At 34.2% G+C, this 18,866-nt stretch overlaps 2 protein-coding genes across 7 annotated transcripts; one reads left to right on the forward strand and one right to left on the reverse strand.

Annotated features, from left to right (window-relative positions):
* Positions 1-265: 265 nt before the first annotated feature.
* Positions 266-8,469, forward strand: LOC112002323 (oligopeptide transporter 4). The gene is made up of 6 exons (XM_065765237.1): positions 266-924; positions 1,505-1,602; positions 5,197-5,760; positions 6,162-6,414; positions 7,044-7,226; positions 7,707-8,469. Exons 1-6 carry the CDS (start codon positions 370-372, stop codon positions 8,319-8,321), a joined length of 2,268 nt encoding a protein of 755 aa, XP_065621309.1. The 5' UTR covers positions 266-369; the 3' UTR covers positions 8,322-8,469.
* Positions 6,284-17,045, reverse strand: LOC112016141 (uncharacterized). 6 transcript variants are annotated; one of them, XR_010625712.1, is made up of 7 exons: positions 16,807-16,953; positions 15,734-15,868; positions 15,393-15,475; positions 13,947-14,040; positions 13,729-13,828; positions 13,388-13,537; positions 6,313-6,397 (listed from the first exon to the last, which is right to left on the reverse strand). XR_010625712.1 is itself a non-coding variant. In XM_065765243.1 (6 exons), exons 1-5 carry the CDS (start codon positions 16,936-16,938, stop codon positions 13,739-13,741), a joined length of 534 nt encoding a protein of 177 aa, XP_065621315.1. In that variant the 5' UTR covers positions 16,939-16,953; the 3' UTR covers positions 6,284-6,397; positions 13,729-13,738. The 6 variants fall into 6 exon arrangements, 4 of the variants coding, with proteins under 4 accessions (XP_065621315.1, XP_065621317.1, XP_065621316.1 ...); XM_065765243.1 differs by lacking the exon at positions 13,388-13,537 and having other exon boundaries at positions 6,284-6,397; XM_065765245.1 differs by lacking the exons at positions 6,313-6,397; positions 13,388-13,537 and adding an exon at positions 6,918-7,248.
* Between the last annotated feature and the right edge of the window lie 1,821 nt (positions 17,046-18,866).

Consider the following 18,866-nt stretch of genomic DNA (forward strand, 5'->3'; position numbering starts at 1 on the left):
AGTCCCTCAAACAACCCGTTGTTTACAATCAACCATGCAGTACAATTGTGACAAAAATTGTGTGAACAAAAATGTTAAGATCACAACTCCTATCACAACTTGTTTATATGACAAATGCTGAGTTTTGGATTAAAAGTGGTAGGCAAATATATGGTCGTAGCTTTACTTCACAGTGGGCGGTCCTATGATTATTCTCACGTCCCCACCAACGAAGTCTTTCTCACTCAACAAAAAACGCCCTAAAGTCTATGATCAAAATCCAAAAGCACTCTCAGCCTTCCATCCTCATGCAATAAAAGACCAAACCTCCTTCCTATAGTTCCTACCAAAAAAGAAACCAAAATCCAACTTGCAGCACCAGCAACAGCCATGGATACACTAAACATACAAACACCATACCACAACACCAACTCCAACTCCAACTCCACCAAACCCACAGACCCAGAAAAAGATATCTCCACCATTGACGAAGATGAGGAGCTCTGTCCCATTGAAGAAGTCAGGCTAACAGTGGCCAACACAGACGACCCTACTCTCCCCATATGGACTTTCAGGATGTGGTTCTTGGGTCTAATCTCATGTGCTCTTCTTTCCTTCCTCAACCAGTTCTTTGCCTACCGTACTGAGCCTCTTGTCATTACTCAAATCACTGTTCAAGTCGCCACCCTCCCTATAGGTCGCTTCATGGCTTCTGTTCTTCCCAAGACCAAGTTTCAGATACCTGGGTTTGGATCCAGGAGCTTCTCGTTGAACCCTGGTCCGTTTAACATGAAGGAGCACGTACTCATTTCCATCTTTGCTAATGCTGGGAGTGCATTCGGATCTGGCTCAGCATATGCTGTTGGTATTGTCAATATTATCAAAGCCTTCTACCACAGGAATATCTCGTTTTTTGCTGCTTGGCTACTTATTATCACTACTCAGGTAATTTCTATTATAGTATTAACTGTCTGTGAATATGATACCCTTTTCTTAAAAAAGTGTTTTTATTGGATGTAAAAGTTTTTTTTTTGGTACACTTTTCGAGAAGTATTTGGATTATTGTTATCACTATATATATATATATGAAAAATAATTTTTTTATGTTAGTATCAGAATCTCTTTTTTTGATCTAGTAGTGTCAGAATCTTGAGGTAGGAGTTGTGTTTTAGGGGACACTTTTCTTGCTGATTTGGAAATTGAATTGAAGCAAGAAAAAAAAAAGGAAGCAGTGGGTAAAAGTAAAAGCTTAGGCAAAAACCTTTTGTTTTTGGTATCCCGTCCCATCATTCTGCAATTTGCAATAATGATGTATCATAGTTTGCTATTGGGAGAACAGGATTGAGATCCGGTGCAAAAAATACTAGGGAATTTGCACCGGGGGCAATTGCACCGCAACAACTCACATTAATTTTTACTATTTTTATTTTTTATTTTTTTACTCTCATATTTTGAACATGTTTGAAAGGGTGATTTATCTGAACATGTATTTAGGGGTGACGGGCACAGTGGATTGCATTTGCAGGTATTAGGATATGGTTGGGCTGGGCTATTACGGAAGTACGTGGTGGAGCCGGCACATATGTGGTGGCCTGATACTCTTGTTCAAGTTTCACTTTTCCGGTACGTTTTCTCATTCATCCTCAACTGTCTTTTTGTTATTGGATTTTTGTTTTTATTTTTTGGCCTAATAAATATACTTTATTCAAAAGCAGACAAACCTTTCCCATGATTTTATTTATAATTTAGTTGCATATGCATTATTGGGTTTTTTATATTAGCTTATCATGAATTTTCCCTTTCCTTTTCTCCCAAAAAAAAAAAAAAAAAATTTATTTTTTTTTTTTTTTTTTTTTTTTTTTTCATTTAATTTTTCTACCCTTAAGTTAGTATATCTATAACTATTAGTTTCTTTATATTATATTTGGTTTGATATCCTCATTTTTTTTAATTTAGTGTTTCCCAATTGGCATTTGTTTTGTATTATATTTTTTCTTTGATGTATTGGTTTTGAGAATGAGTGTGTCCCTAGTATTACTCCACTTTATGAGGACACTTTTATTTATTGAATTTAAGTAAAATTTTAAAATTTTAATTTTTTAGAATAAAAAGTAGAGAAAAATATAAATAATTTAATGATATGGAAGATGTGGGGAGATGAATAGTGATATTAAGGTAGAAGGTAGTGGGGAGATGAAAAGATAAAGGTAAGGAAAAAGCTTGGACAAAGTGTAAATGTAAAAATAAAATAAAATAAAAAGAGTACAATTTTTTAAGGAAAATTGTATTGATTTTAATTTAAATAAAATATTCCATGTTTAATTATTAAAAATAAAAAAAGAGAGAAAATATAAAAAATTTAATGATGTAGAAGATGTGATTGAATTTAAATGTTGAATAACATAAGATGAGAAGAAAAAAAAAGTAAAAATAAAATATATAACAATAAATACCAATAAAGAGAACAATTGCACATAAAAGATTTTTGTTCTTTCTTATAACTCAAATTAAGATTGATGGTTTTTTTTTTAATATGTGTTTTAGGATTGTGCTTTTTTAATTTCCCATCAAATCATCTTTTCTTTCCCTTTTATAATTTTGATTGAATTTTGGTTTGGATTAATACTTAGTTGTTTTTGGAAATAGGAATTTGAATATGCCTACCAATTTTTTGACTAATAAATTATTATAAAATCTATTTTTTATTTCTTTAGTTTTATTTTAATTTTGGTTAAGTTAACATTGTAATTTTGTGATAATTTTTTTTATTATGATAATTTCCTTATTCCTTAAGAGATGAGTTGTATATTAAGCAAATGTAACACACTACAACAAAGTTAGAAAAATATGGTTCACCTTAAAATATATTGATGAAATACACAAAAAAATAAAATAAAATGATATATTTGTAGAGATAAAAAGATAAATAAATAAAAAAGTGTAAAAATCTTTTCTTTTCTTTTTTTTTTGAAAAAAAGACAATGCTTGAAGTTATTGTTACTTTTTATATATTACACTTCATTGCATAATATTTATATTCTCACACATCGTGCGAGTTTGCGGCTAGCTTCCTATAAAAACTAAATGATTCTACAAGTCTTCTATTGGGAATAAATTTTAATCTTAGGTTGCTAAATGCAAATGTAGTAGAAACTTGGTGAGAGAGAATAATGGGTTGTGCTCATGGTTAGTGTAATAAGCATGTGATATGATTATGGGCTTCTTTTATAATAGGATCTTTTGTTACTCTTAGAGCAAACAAAATGACGCCCTTATCCCCACCCAAAATGTTTTCCTATAATGACAAACTTTATCTTTTAACCTCTAAGAAATGCAATGCAATGGCCAAAGAACCATCAACCTCTAGGAATAGGTTTATACAGAATTCAATTGTTTTCAATTTTTTCTTTTCTCTGTAAGAAAGAACCATCAACCTTAACTAACCAAAAAAAAAAAAAAAGAACCATCAACATTAATTAGAGTTATAAGAAAGAACAAAAAAAGGGTAACATTTAACAATTAAAGAGAAAAAAAAAAACAATTTAAAAAAAAAATCTAAATGGCATTAACCAATGTGGAATTTTAAAGAACTCTTGGTTTACCTAGAATATAATAGAGGAAAAAAAAAATGAGACTAATACTAATTCTAGGAAACATGTATAGAGAAATAGAAATAAGGATGCTAATTAAAGAACATTGGCAATACCATCAATCCCGTTTGAAGCTTAATCATAGCTCCACTAATTTGCTGACTTTCAAATTTTGGCTGGTATATATTCAGGCATTCTCCAATGCTGTAAAATTCCTTATTGTCTAGTTTTACTTGAATTCTCGCAAACTACCCGATTAAATTAATTGAGAAAATGAGCATAATGATTCTAGTGTAAAAAAAAGAAAAAGAATTCCCAAAGATTAGTAATTTGGCATAAATAGAAGAATGTATAAAAAATTCATTGAAAAATTGAGAGAGAAAGAGAGAGAGAACATTTTTTTGATTTCCGGCAAACAACCCGATTAAATTAAGTGAGAAAATGAGCATAATGATTCTAGTGTAGAAAAAAAAATTCTCAAAGATTAGTAATTTGTCATAAATAGAAGAATGTATAAAAAATTCATCGAAAAATTGAGAGAGAGAGAGAGAGAGAGAGAGAGAACCTTTTTTGTTAAAGAAAACCATGCATAGAATGGAATAGATAGTTACAAATTTATAATAAGAGAGTGTGAATGAGAAGAGACAAATTAAAGGAAGATGAAGAGAAAGAAGAAGAATAATAATATTTATGTAGAGGGTAGTGGGGAGGTAAAAAGAAGAGGAATAATATTTATGTAGAGGGTAGTGGAAAGATGAAAAGGTAAGGGTGGAGAAAGGTTGGACAAAGTGTAAATATTAAAATAAAATAAAAAGTAAATGTTAAAAATAATTATAGGAAAATTGGAAAAAGAAAATGATAATGAGGTGGACGCTGATGTGTTTTAACTGGAGCGTAGCAACAATAAATGCTACGCTTCAGCTTTTAGATATATATAAATTAAAAAAAAAAAATTGTTTTAAGCTTTGGCCCCCCAGGTTCAAATCCTGGTTCCGTCCCTGATTCATAAATTCAATATAGTCGTCTCGAAATCGATCTAAAATTGCACCAACTTGTCCAAACTAAGTAAAATCTGATCCAAAAAGAGAGAGCAAGTGGGCATTTTAACAGTTCTAAATTAAATGGATCATGTGGAACGAACTGCGATACCGTCAAAGTGGCAGTTGATCAATTAAAAGAGAGTAAAGGCTACTACATGGATACTGAGTGATATCTTTCTGTATGTGTCTCCTTATCATGCCTTGATGCTCTTAACCACACAATCAGGCCACCATGCATCATGCATGCATGTGAGACAGCCAATCCTCTTACCGGTTTTTAGTTTTTACACCAACTGTAATAATATCAGTAGTAAACCTGAATTTTTATTCCATGACACGAATACAGCGCAATCACTGTCACAAAAAGAGTAGTGTATCAATACTTCATTGATGTGTAATAGAGTAGAATAACAAAGAATTTGCAAATTCAGGAAATTAAGAATGAATGTCACACTAAGGCTGTGTTGTTACAAGCTTCATGCCGTAAAAATGAAAAGCGCCTCATCTTGTTATAAACTGTTTAATTATGATGCACCCACAAAAAAAAAAAAAAAACCTTCATTGATATAAAATTATGATTTATGCAGGGCTTTGCATGAAAATGAAAAGCGGCGCATGTCACGAGCAAAGTTCTTCCTAATTGCACTAATTTGCAGTTTCTCATGGTATCTGGTTCCAGGGTACCTCTTTACAACACTCACAAGCATATCATGGGTCTGCTGGGTATTCTCCAAGTCGGTCACAGCCCAGCAGATAGGTTCAGGCATGAGAGGCCTTGGACTTGGAGCCCTAACACTTGACTGGTCTGCTGTGGCATCTTTCTTATCAAGCCCCCTCGTCAGCCCTTTCTTTTCTATTGTCAACGTTTTTGCTGGCTACTTTTTGACAGTCTATGTTGCAATCCCAATAGGATACTGGAGGTTAGACTTGTACGGTGCAAGGAGATTTCCTATTTTTTCATCACACTTGTTTACAGCCCAAGGTCAAGCCTACAACATATCAGCTATTGTAAATGACAAGTTTGAGATAAATCTATCCAACTATGAGGAGCAAGGACGGATTCATTTAAGCATGCTTTTTTCTCTCACTTATGGCTTTGGATTTGCCACAATTGCATCCACGCTCACACATGTGGCACTATTCTACGGCAGGTATATTCCCAATTGATTCTCAGATGGTTTGATGTTCACAGTTCTTTGATTGTTTTCAAATATGGTAAGAATGCTATTTGTTTAAGTTAGCAAAATAATTCTGTGAGAACTATTTACACAGCCAGAATCATTAATTTACCAAGACAGTCAAAAAGTATTTAGCGTGCCCTGGATTTTTTCCACATAACAAAAATGGCATAAGCTTTCGAATACAAAATGGCTTTAGAATTTAAGACCAATAATTTCTTTTCAAAGTGAGACGCAAAATGTTAAACAATACAAACCTCTTTTAAAGTAATCAATGAAAAAAACTACCCTTCTCTATTATCAAGTTCTTAAGGTTCTGATATTTTTTGAAGTTATTTAGTAAAGTCAAGTTTCATCTACACTTATACGGGCAGGGAAATCTACGAGAGGTATCGTGCTTCTTATAAGGGCAAGGAGGATATCCATACCAAATTGATGAAGAGATACAAGGACATACCTTCCTGGTGGTTTTACTCGTTGCTTGTTGTGACAATGGCAGTTTCCCTTGCACTCTGCATATTTTTAAATAATCAAGTTCAGATGCCATGGTGGGGACTTCTCTTTGCTGCAGCTATGGCCTTTACTTTTACTCTTCCAATCAGCATTATAACTGCCACAACAAACCAGGTTATTGAGAAAATACTTTTTCCAGCTTTTTTTTTTTTTTTTCTTGCAGAAACAGAGGTAAAACAAATAAAATTTTTGTGTATTGTCGCATCAACAAAGTCTAATTTTTTTATTTTGGCCATTAGACGAGTCATTAATTTTCATCCTAAAAATAATATTAAGGACTAAATTGACACAACATTGAAAAGATAGGGACCAAATTGACACAATTGAAAGGTTAGGGACCAAATTGAAATATGGTGTATAGAATAGGGACTAAATACGTAGTTTACCCTTGAATTTATATACTAAAATCATTAGTAATGCCTGATCTCGATTAGTTGGCCCCTGTCATGCAAGCTGTGTCATTTCAGACATACTTTTCCATATGTCCTATATAATTTAAGATACCATACCAAGTTTAATGACAATCTTCTATAATTTCACGTAGCATCAAACAACTAGCTATTTTAAATTAAACCATTTCCACTTGGATGGAGCTACTAGATCACATTTCCAGAATCTATAGTTTAAGGTTGTTTTATTTTAGATTTCTTTAACTCAGGCATTAAAATAAGAATTTAATTCAATTCCATGATCTACATATAATTTGTTAATATCTCATTAATTATATAATGTTCTAAATACAGACACCAGGGCTAAACATTATCACAGAGTATGCAATGGGTTTGATATACCCGGGAAGACCAATAGCCAATGTGTGCTTCAAAACCTTTGGTTATATGAGCATGGCTCAAGCTGTCTCCTTCCTCAGTGATTTCAAGCTAGGATATCACATGAAGATTCCCCCAAGATCAATGTTCCTAGTTCAGGTACAAATTTATTTTCTACTATCTATAAATCAAAATTTAAGGAAAATAAGTTAATACATCAGTTTACAATTATTCAGATATGAGATCTTTTTTATATCTGGAAAAAAATTTAGTAATATGACTTCTATAACATAGTTATTAATAGCCAAATTCAGGATCAGGAATCAAAGTCTATCAACCATCAAGCTATGCCATTCTTTATCCCCTTTTTTTTTTTTTTTTTTTTTGGGGGGGGGGGGGGTAGGTGATAATGGCAAGTAAGTTGAATATTTGACACTGCATCATTATAAACTTACTATTGAAAAGAAGCAAAGCCGACTAGATGTGTGTGATGAGTTTTCACAAAACTTCATTACATTAGAATCACAATTTAATGATCCTTAACCATCCAATATCTATAAACTATTTTTGAACACTTCCCGCCGCATAATTACTAATATTTTCTACTCTGCTGCTGCATTGGCCCATGTGTTTGTCTAGTTAATCGGAACAATTCTGGCTGGAACCATCAATCTTGCAGTGGCATGGTGGTTGTTGACCTCTATTACGAATATATGCCAGGATGAACTTCTTCCCACTGACAGTCCCTGGACATGCCCTGGAGACCGAGTCTTCTTTGATGCATCTGTTATTTGGGGTCTAGTAGGACCGAGACGTATCTTTGGACCTCTTGGAAACTATGAGGCAATGAATTGGTTCTTCCTTGGAGGTGCAATAGGGCCAGTGATTGTTTGGCTATTGCATAAATCATTCCCCAAGCAATCTTGGATTCCCCTGATCAACCTTCCAGTCCTTCTGGGAGCAACAGCAATGATGCCGCCAGCAACACCAGTGAACTACAATGCATGGATTATTGTCGGAACAATTTTCAATTTTTTCATCCTTCGTTACCGAGAGCAATGGTGGCAGAGGTACAATTACATTCTTTCAGCAGCACTGGATGCTGGAGTGGCTTTCATGGGAGTGCTATTGTATTTTTCAGTGGGCATGGAAGGGAAAGGTTTGACTTGGTGGGGTACCGATGGTGAACATTGTCCATTAGCACAATGTCCAACAGCCAAGGGCATAGTAGTTGATGGTTGTCCATTGAACTGATGCCTGTATGCTTCAGTCATGATTTCACTTCTAATGTCAAACAACATAATGGTAGCAATTACTATGATGGTAGGATTTGAAATGGTGGGCATTTCATGCATTATATGGATTGTAGTATTTTATACAAATTATCCTTTACATTTAAGTATATATTTGTTGCAAAGATCTTTCCATAAATAAACAACCCATTAGGATCTCTATATAGGGAATCCAAATCATTAATATTACAATATTACTATGAGCAAAATAACTTAAATTTCTTTTTAAAACGCACAAAATGGGGAAGCCCAAGTATGGGGATGGGTTGTGTTGAGCACACACCAAGTTACACAATTGTTTATGAGATGCTATCTCCATCCAGCTGGTGCAGTCATTTCCAGCTCAGGAAAACTTGATTAGTTGGGAAAGTTGATCCCTCATGTTTCCTTCGCTTTTTATGGATGGAATGTAATGCACAAATATTTGAAGCACACCACAACACAAATATGGGGGATGTGTTGTGTTAAGCACACCACATTATACAATTTTTTATGAGATGCTAGCTGCATCCAGCTGGAGCAGTCATTTCCAGCTCAGGAAAATTGATTGGTTGGGAAAGTTGATCCCTCATGTTTCCTTTGCTTTTTATGGATGGAATGTAATGCACAAATATATATATATATATATATATGGGTTGTTCTTCGGTACCCCTAGTGGGTACGGTACCCCCGCAAGTCTTGGCCGTCCATTTTCATGGATTTAATCCTGACCGTGGATTTATATTAAGTGAAAAACCTATTACCGGTAGAGCAAGTTACCGTATAAAAGCCAAAAATAGACCTAAAACAAAGAAGCAAATCTTCTCTCGATTCTGGGGGCGAACCAAGAAGCAGATATTCTCTCGCATTTTCTCAATGATGAACTCCTTTCAGCATTCTGTCAATCAATGAAGGTAAAACTCTAATTTCCAAATGATCAGTGTTGGCTGCATATCACTACTCTCTCATATGGCTGCATATCATTGCTCTCTCATATGGGTGTTAGGTATGGAATGGAACTCGTTATATGATTCAACATGAAATAATTCTAAGTGGACTAGACTGAGGTCTTTTGAAAAAGAAAAAAAAAAGTCATACAGATGCCGTTCAATTGCTTTGGTGGGTTAATCTATTCTAATTGTGCTTAACTGAAAACGTTGTGAAATATCTTACTATTTAATTGCTTTGTTTTGGTGGGTTTATTTTGAAACTATCGTAACTAGTCTGAAATGAAGTAGTTCAAAAAAGACTTTTATTTGGGTGTTAGGTGTTAGGTTCTTTTGTTTTTGAGGTATTAGAAACTGTGGGTATTGAGATTTTAATTTGAACTGTCATCGTTGCTGCTGTTAAATGGTGTGTTTGATTGATGAAAAAAATGCTAGAAAAAAATGATTTTGAGTTGGGTATTAGGGTTTTTGAGGGTATCGAATTGAGTTAGCTTTTAATTTGAATATTCTTTATATTTTTTTTTTAATTAAATGAAGGCTTTGGTTGATGAAATAATGAAGAAAACAAAAAGAAAACTATTCAAATATTAGGCTCTTAGGGAGCAAACGCAATTATGTGTTAAGTGCTATGTGTTCAAATAGATTGGAATCATCTTTAAGCAAGACTACAAAACTCTGCTCTGCTAAAAAAGAAAGCTGGGATTTTTGAAGTGGGTTATGCTAAGGCAATGGGTTGCATGAACAAGGGTTTATGTGTGGTGGTTAGTATTGGGTTGGTGTTGATTTTACTACCACGTTTTGTGTTGGGCTCACTGACCCAACCAATGGTAAAGAGCAAAATCACATTTTTCTATTTATGTTTGTTCATAGTGTTCTTTTAATATGTTTGGTTCTTGGGAATGTGAAAAGGAAAATTATTGAAAGTTGCTTCTTTGATTAACATTTCCTTTCATTTGCTTGATTCTCTCTGATAACTGAACTAAGAGTTAGATTTGCTATTATTAAATATTTTTTTTATTTGATTAACATTTCCTTAGTTAATGTGCTACTTGGAACTAGGAAGTTAGATATACAAATTGGGTACTCAGGTCCTTTCTTTATGAAGGTTTCAAGGTTCCATTAGTGAGGGCTCTCTCTCTTACTCTTTCTGATTTCTTACAGTGGCGAAAGTGGAGCTGGAAAAACTGAGACAACTGAAATTGTAATGCAATACTTGATTGCTCTTGGTGGTGGCAGTTATGGGATAGAGTCTGAAATCCTTTGGACAAATTATATACTGGAAGCATTTGGGAATGCAAAAACCTCTAGGAATGACAACTCTAGACCCACTGACAGTCCCTGGACATGCCCTGGAGACCGAGTCTTCTTTGATGCATCTGTTATTTGGGGTCTAGTAGGACCGAGACGTATCTTTGGACCTCTTGGAAACTATGAGGCAATGAATTGGTTCTTCCTTGGAGGTGCAATAGGGCCAGTGATTGTTTGGCTATTGCATAAATCATTCCCCAAGCAATCTTGGATTCCCCTGATCAACCTTCCAGTCCTTCTGGGAGCAACAGCAATGATGCCGCCAGCAACACCAGTGAACTACAATGCATGGATTATTGTTGGAACAATTTTCAATTTTTTCATCTTTCGTTACCGAAAGCAATGGTGGCAGAGATACAATTACATTCTTTCAGCAGCACTGGATGCTGGAGTGGCTTTCATGGGAGTGCTATTGTATTTATCAGTGGGCATGGAAGGGAAAGGTTTGACTTGGTGGGGTACCGATGGTGAACATTGTCCATTAGCACAATGTCCAACAGCCAAGGGCATAGTGATTGATGGTTGTCCATTGAACTGATGCCTGTTTGCTTCAGTCATGATTTCACTTCTAATGTCAAACAACATAACGGTAGCAATTACTATGATGGTAGGATTTGAAATGGTGGGCATTTCATGTATTATATGGATTGTAGTATTTTATACAAATTATCCTTTACATTTGAGTATATATTGTTGCAAAGATCTTTCCATAAATAAACAACTCGTTAGGATCTCTATATAGGGAATCCAAATCATTAATATTACAATATTACTATGAGCAAAATAACTTAAATTTCTTTTTAAAACGCACAAAATGGGGCAAGTCCAAGTATGGGAAGGGTTGTGTTGAGCACACACCACATTACGCAATTGTTTATGAGATGCTGTCTCCATCCAGCTGGAGCAGTCATTTCCAGCTCAGGAAAACTTGATTAGTTGGGAAAGTTGATCCCTCATGTTTCCTTCGCTTTTTATGGATGGAATTTAATGCACAAATATTTGAAGCACACCACAACAAGAATATGGGGGATGTGTTGTGTTGAGCACACCACATTATACAATTTTTTATGAGATGCTAGCTGCATCCAGATGGAGCAGCCATTTCCAGCTCAGGAAAATTGATTAGTTGGGAAAGTTGATCCCTCATGTTTCCTTTGCTTTTTATGGATGGAATGTAATGCACAAATATTTGAAGCTATATTTTCTTTTATAAGTAAAGAAATTAGATATTAGAGATTCTAATTAATTACATTGAATGAATCAGAGTTAGTTGTTTGATGGTGTATTCAAGAAGACAAGGGGATGCTGTGCAATATAGTCATCCGCTCAAATAAGGATTGCAACATCATTTGCTTAATTACTTAATTAGATCGATCAACACAGTCAAAAGTTCTACTATTCTTCTCTTGCCAAATGATCTGTAACACACACAAGGGGAGAAGCCTTCTGACTCTTCAAATGCCTACAATGATTCAAATTTCCTTGCCAACAATCCAATATCTGAATCTTGCCTTTGGCATAACTCTTTTTTTTTTTTTTTGGGAAGTAAAATTTATTGATAAAAAATAAAAAAGAACAATACCAGGTTACACTAGATGTGTACAACTGGAGCAAAAAAAAAAAAAAGAACCTCTTTGGCATGACTCAAGAAACCCTAAAGAGAGTAAATACAAATGACCACAGGTTACTTGCCACCGAGCAATGCAAAACAAGATGATCTTTTTTCTTTTTTTTCTTTTTTTATAGGTAACGAAAAATTTTTATTAAGAAAAAAATAGCAAACCCGAGTACATTGGTGATGTCTAGTGGGGGCAAAAATCAAAAACCAAAATTACAATGATCAAGTAAACCAGGAAGAGAAAAACAAGAACAATGTGACAAAGCCACACTCCAAACAAGTAGAGTATGCAAGAAGAAAGACTTGATCTCTAGTAAGGAGCACTCACATCCCTCAAAGCATCTAGCATTCCTCTCTCTCCAAATACACCACATCAAGCAATGGGGCACAAGTCTCCAAAAAATTATACTGCGAAGTTGTCCGAATTTACCTTGCGAAGACTCAAACACCTCAAGTACCTTAAGTGGCATAACCCAATGGAGTCCAAACAAACAAGACACCAAAGACCACAACTCAAAAGCTATGGGGGCAATGAAGTAGAAGATGATCCACCGACTCCCCACACCTCTTACACATGTAGCACCAATCAAGAACAATAATACTCCTTTTGCGAAGATTATCAGTTGTAAGAATCTTACCTAAAGAGGCTGACCATGAAAAGAAAGCCACCCTTGGAGGGACCTTCGATTGTCGCACCAACCTCCAAGGGAAGGAGATAGTAGGGGGTAGAAAGAAAGAAACTTCTAGCCTCAAAACCTCTACTCCTTGCTGGCTTCCAACAAACCTTATCAGGGCCAACCCCCCGCACTTTCCTAGAGTAAACAATGGCCATAAACTGATCAAAAGAGACTTCCTCCCAATCCTGTGGTGGACGATACCAAGATGATCTACAATCTCTCCATTGCTCTTTCACATGCAACACCAATCCAAATTCATAATGTGATATTTCCCAAGATTACCCACCATTAGTATTTACCTAATGCTACTGTGTAAGCTAAGATAATGATCTTACGAGGTACCTTAACACTTCATATGCTCCTCCATGGAAATTGAACTCCTATGGATCCTTTGAGAGTATCGTAGTTAGAGGGGGCTTTAAACTTTCCACTCTTAGTTAATTAAATGCTAAAACCAAAAATTGGAGTCAGAAAAGAAAGACAAGAACCAATGAAGCACCTTCTTTGCTTTTGTTTCTACAGAAGTAAGCAACAGTTTGAGAGAGGGAAGAAGAGACTGTGTGATGCAGCCATGGAAAAATGCTCAATTCGCTGCCTTCAGATTTTGGGGAAATTATTGAATGCTAATATGAAGAATTCAGATATAAGCCTGCTTCAAAGGTAACAGTTTTATGTATTGTATGACGATGTTGGCAATTATCCAATGCTAATACCAAAAATTGGAGTCAGAAAACTTTTGCATGGTCTTAATATGTCATAAAGAGAAATATTATAAAGAAGAAGGCATGGTAATTTAACAATGTCCAATGGCATAAAATATTGAATGATAGTGTTTCACACCTTGACATGCTCATGATGAATTTACTGAAAGCCACTGGTTATACTCATCCATCCTTATGATGAAGGAACTGGAACTTGGGGAACCTCCTCCACCATATGCCTTCATGTTCCAAGATGTGGACCCAATAATTTAGTCTAAATTATTCCATTATGAAAAAAAAGAAATAAAAAAGAAAAAGAAAAAGAAATGAGCCATGGTTTAATGGATAGATGCAAACCTTTGCAACTTCAGAGGTATCAGTGGCACTGTCAATACTTCTCAAGCACATTTTAAGATTATTTCGTTGCATGTATACAACAGCTCCTATAGGCCTGACACCACCAATAGAGAAAGACAACAACAAATGTATAATCAAATACAAATTACATTATTTTTTTTGGCTGACAAGAAGTTGGGAAGGGGAGATTTGAACTCAGGTTTGGGGGGGGGGGGAGACCAAGCAATGCCAATGAACCACAAAACTCTTGGCACCAATGAAATCAAGATCTTAACACCAAAATGGACAAAACATTGTAGTTTAGAAGAGATGATTTAGTTAATGGTAAATGAACTGAAAAAACCAGAAACATATCTTTTTTTTTTTCCTTTTAATATTGGTATAAGTTATACCATGATCTCACCCTCTACCTTATTTTACAAGGGGAGGATGTGTCATCTCAGATAAAGCTCATTGACAACCATAAAAGTAAATATAGGACATGTTTTTAATGGCATTTCACCCAAGCATTAAAGTGCGATTCTTTACCAGTTTCTCCAAGTGTCATAGTTTATACATACCTGATTAAACTTCCTAACCAAAGCATTGCCAAGGAAAAACCTAAGTGAATATAAATTCTTTCCCTTGTTCTCAAAAAAGATATGCTTAAACTATAAATTATAATCAAATACCACAGACATCATTATGCTAACACCACAATTGATAAAACATTGTAGTTTAAAAGAGATGATTTAATTGATGGCAAATGAAAGGAAACAACTAAAACATCATTTTTTTACTAGTAAGTCACACATGCATCCAGTAGGTCTTGTCACTCTGCTTTTGCAGCTCATTGGCAACCAAAAAATCAAGAGGAAGCTTTTTTAATGGCAATCCACCCAAGCATCAAAGTGGTATTATATGCTTAAACCATGCATGTTACTAGTCTACATATGAAAAGGTGTCCCGATAATAATTCTTATGCAGTGCTTGCCTTTCCTCTCAAAGTATTGTACACACTAAAAGGAAAACCTGAAAAATATCTAGTTTTGAAATCCCTGAATAAATAGTTTTTATACTAGCATGAGGCAAGGCTTCACCCCAGGCAACCACTACCAAGGCAGAAGAGAGTATGATTGTCCACTTCAGTTGAGACCCAGGCAACTCAAACTACCCTTCCAAATAGATCTTAAGCCATAGGAAACTCAAGGTTCTCCAATATGTTCTGATATTTTCATCAGATGATAGAAAATTGAATTTATTTCACATCTTTGATAGTTCCAAATAATTCCAGAATATAATGAATAAATGCTGAAATATGTTAAGATCCCCTAAAACATTCCAAATATATATGGACTGTTAGCATATATTTCTCATGCAAATCTTACCCACTTCACATATCCTTACATAATTATTATTACTATTATATATATAAATATGCCTCCATGTGCACTTCAATCATATTACCTTAGACCTGCTGCAGCACTCTTTACACCAAGTTGCTTGCCAATTTCATCACTTAAATTGGAATTCCCGTCCACTCTAACTCCCTAAAAATAACAATGAGGGAATAAAAATTTGCTTAAAATGCATTGTAGAAAAGGTGTCACATTTTAAGTGTTTTATGTAAATCATAATAATTCAAAGGCATTGAATAGTTCCATGTTAGGCAGACTGATATGGATGGAAAAAAGGTCTTGAAAAGCCAGATCAGAAACAAAGCCATCCATATTGCACATGCAGCTGATTAAGTAAAGTAGGATTTATATTATAGCATAAAAATCCAAAATGTAGTGAGTTATTATTACCAGACACTCCCCATAAAATCCTCTGCCCAAGAGAACTTTGAAAACCTTATTTAGAAATTTATCTGCAACATTCTGGCAAGAGTTGATATAAGCGTTTCCCTTAGAAATTAAATCCACAGAACTTAACTCCAGTAACTGCAACAGAAATTATCCATACCAGGTTAAGAAACTTCATCCACGAAACAAAACCAGAAGCAAGGGGGGGGGGGGGCCGAACAGGAATAGATTCCGACTTCGAGAGACACAAAACCCTGTAGTAATAAAATAGGCTCAAATAATAGCGAATTTAAGGCCCAAATTTGGACAAAGTCAGTTTAAACTAAACACATTTTTATTTTAAATCAATACGTGTTTTTTGCTTGTTTGTCTCAAGAAGCTTGCAATAATTGATTTAACTTCTTCTCAATATAAACATCAAAACTATAGAATACTGAATGAAAAGAAAATAAATGCTTTAACTGCAATAATGCTTCTAGAGATAATGCATCAAGACAAGATGTATTTCAAATAGATGTTCATTTGAATATCTATCAGGTCACCTTTAAAACAGAAAAAATCCTGAAAAAAAAAAAAAAAAAAAAACCTGGCATGATTTCAAGCAGTCACAGAAATATATATATATATATATATTTTAAGTGTCACAGAAAATTGAAAATGTAAAATTACAAACCCTTGAGCTTGTCTTCTGATGAGATAATGATTTAATAATTGCTATTTTTAAATTTTGATACTAAAAGTCTTAAATTATATGGGAGCCAAGAATTAGCAATATATGCCCAATAAAGCCATTGGGCTTAGTTACACTTGAAATGCACATCCTTCAAAAGCCAACATCTGAGTCTGTAGCATTCAAATCCAATTTTCTTTTATTCTTTCTCCTTTAAAAGAAAATAATTAAAACCCAACACTTTCTCCATTTTCAATCTGAAGGCCAAGTTAGCATTCAACCAATAGCAAACAGGAAGTACCAAACCATACAATTAACCTACAATAATGATTGTAAAAAATTATCCAGAAATGTATATTTAGGGAAAAAAGAAAAGAAATACGCATCAGATTTAGAACTGCCAAACCTGTTCATACATGTATGGATTAGTGATGCAGTTCAACATTGAGTGCCCTTGATCAATTCCAATATTAAACGCCCTAATATCTGGTAAGCTCCATCGGTGAATATCACTGTCTTTGATATACTTAAGAACCATTTCAACACGATCTCAGTCTTTTGGGTCTAACAAACTTGCAACCATCCCCTTATTTAAAAAATAATGCAATTAATTTCAGCTATCTGAACACAAGGTGCTAGGAAGTAGAAACTCATTCAAGCACAAAGGTCACTAATATCTAATTTGGCCAATATACCTCGTTAAACTTTAGCTCATGAGCGATTTTAGCCCTTGAACTTTAAAACAATCACTTTTAGTCTCTATAAAATTTAAATTGATCATTTTTTAGTCTCTAAAATACTTAAAGTGATAGATTATATTCCCCAACAACATTAAAGTAATCGTTTTTAGTCTTTATGGAGTGATGACCTATCAGTTTTTAGTTACTAAAAGAGATCACTATAAACTTTAGGACTAAAAATAGCTCATTGGTTAAACTTTAGCGTAATACTAAAAATAGCTCTGTCCTTGTTCACAAGTGTCAACAAGCATTAAGCATACTATTGGTTCATGAAAGGGTTCAGATATTGGAAAGAACGATTGAAAGAAAGAATGATATAAGCCAATATCAAGAGAGGTCCGAGAGGAAGGATAAACATTTCCGCAATATTCAGTTACTCTTCTTAAAAGAGTTGCATGCAGCCACACAAGCCTTTTATTTATTTTTCTTTTTTCTCAGTCTCTTTTTTCTTTTTCACAATTCAATGTAGAGCATGTGTGAGAATTATATCATGGAGAAACAAGAAGGCAATTTCCACTGAGGTTTCTGTCAATACCAATGGAATAAGGGTCAATAGCGATTTCTAGTAATTTTTGCAATTCATATACTTATCTATTTGACCCTTTTTATTATTATTTATAGTTATTATTTGAGCCTTCTTTTGTTGTTGTCATCATCGTGATTTGTATCATTCAACGAATGGCCTTGTGGGTTGGAGGTTGGTGATAAGTGATGGAGCTCATGGTGTTAAGTCATACACGTCATTACATTAGCCAATTTCGTCAAAAGCTAATAGGCTTGAATCTTATTGAATATTACAGGTTTTGATGTGAACCTATTATCACTTGATGTTATCTGTTCCACGCTTACCGGACAATAATTGGCCAGCAAAAGAGTGCTTGAAAAAAGGAGATTGTTCCACTGGTTTTTGTTAATTATAACTTCTGCTCTGTTGATGTTTAATGGTCCAAATGAATGTCATATTGGAATTTTGATTTTGCTAGTTAAAAGAATCTTCCAACATCAAAAGTAATAAACGGCGGTAAAGTTCAAATGTTATTCTTACATTATAGAAATCGTGCCTAATTATTCAATGACCATGTATTAGGATCACATAAGCCTTCAAAGTTACTACATGAGTGATCCCATTTCGCAAAATTTATAACTCATATCCTTGATTCATCAAGCATAATTATTAAATCAGAAATGATAAGTACTAACTCTTTTTACTTTCAATATTAAAACATTAAGTCCGGTAAGATTTCCTTCTCTCTCTGTTTTCCCTAAAAAAAATTAGGGTGTTCCTATTACACACAAAGTACACGTTTCAGTTTTTAAACTGACAAGTCACGATTTCAATTCACAAGGTTTTTGTGTGTATTCTCACGTGTGCGTAAGAAACATTTCTCATAAAATTATATTACACAAAGTACACATTAAATTATTAACTTTACCATTTCATGCTCCATTACTGCCTAAAACGAAATTGAATAATAGTGATGAATGTATGCTTCAAATTGAAACAATTCATAAAATTTGATATCTCAATTGACAAGATTAAAAATCTGAAATTTTGATATGAAAAAAGTATAACACTTTGAATTTGGCATATAAAGACAATGGAGTCATTGAAGACCTAAGAAGTGGCAGAAATGTCAAAAGTGGTTGTTGCAAGAAACTTCTTGCATGTGAACGAACAATGAGATCATTCACATTCTTGAAATGCTAACAAAAAAAGGGATGGAGC

Source organism: Quercus suber, unplaced genomic scaffold (genome assembly GCF_002906115.3).
Source record: "Quercus suber isolate HL8 unplaced genomic scaffold, Cork oak 2.0 scaffold_617, whole genome shotgun sequence".
NCBI classification, from domain to species: domain Eukaryota; kingdom Viridiplantae; phylum Streptophyta; class Magnoliopsida; order Fagales; family Fagaceae; genus Quercus; species Quercus suber.

Bases quoted from the DNA above. Each gene is read 5' to 3' on its own strand.
- LOC112016141 (XM_065765243.1), bottom strand. From the start codon at position 16,938: ATGGTTCTTAAGTATATCAAAGACAGTGATATTCACCGATGGAGCTTA. The intron at 15,869-16,806 runs GTTTGGCAGTTC...TTTCTGTTGCAG, and splicing joins ATCCATACATGTATGAACAG to TTACTGGAGTTAAGTTCTGT. The intron at 15,476-15,733 runs GTAATAATAACT...TGTTATTTTTAG, and splicing joins GATTTTATGGGGAGTGTCTG to GGAGTTAGAGTGGACGGGAA.
- LOC112002323 (XM_065765237.1), top strand. From the start codon at position 370: ATGGATACACTAAACATACAAACACCATACCACAACACCAACTCCAAC. The intron at 925-1,504 runs GTAATTTCTATT...TTGCATTTGCAG, and splicing joins TACTTATTATCACTACTCAG to GTATTAGGATATGGTTGGGC. The intron at 6,415-7,043 runs GTTATTGAGAAA...TTCTAAATACAG, and splicing joins TAACTGCCACAACAAACCAG to ACACCAGGGCTAAACATTAT.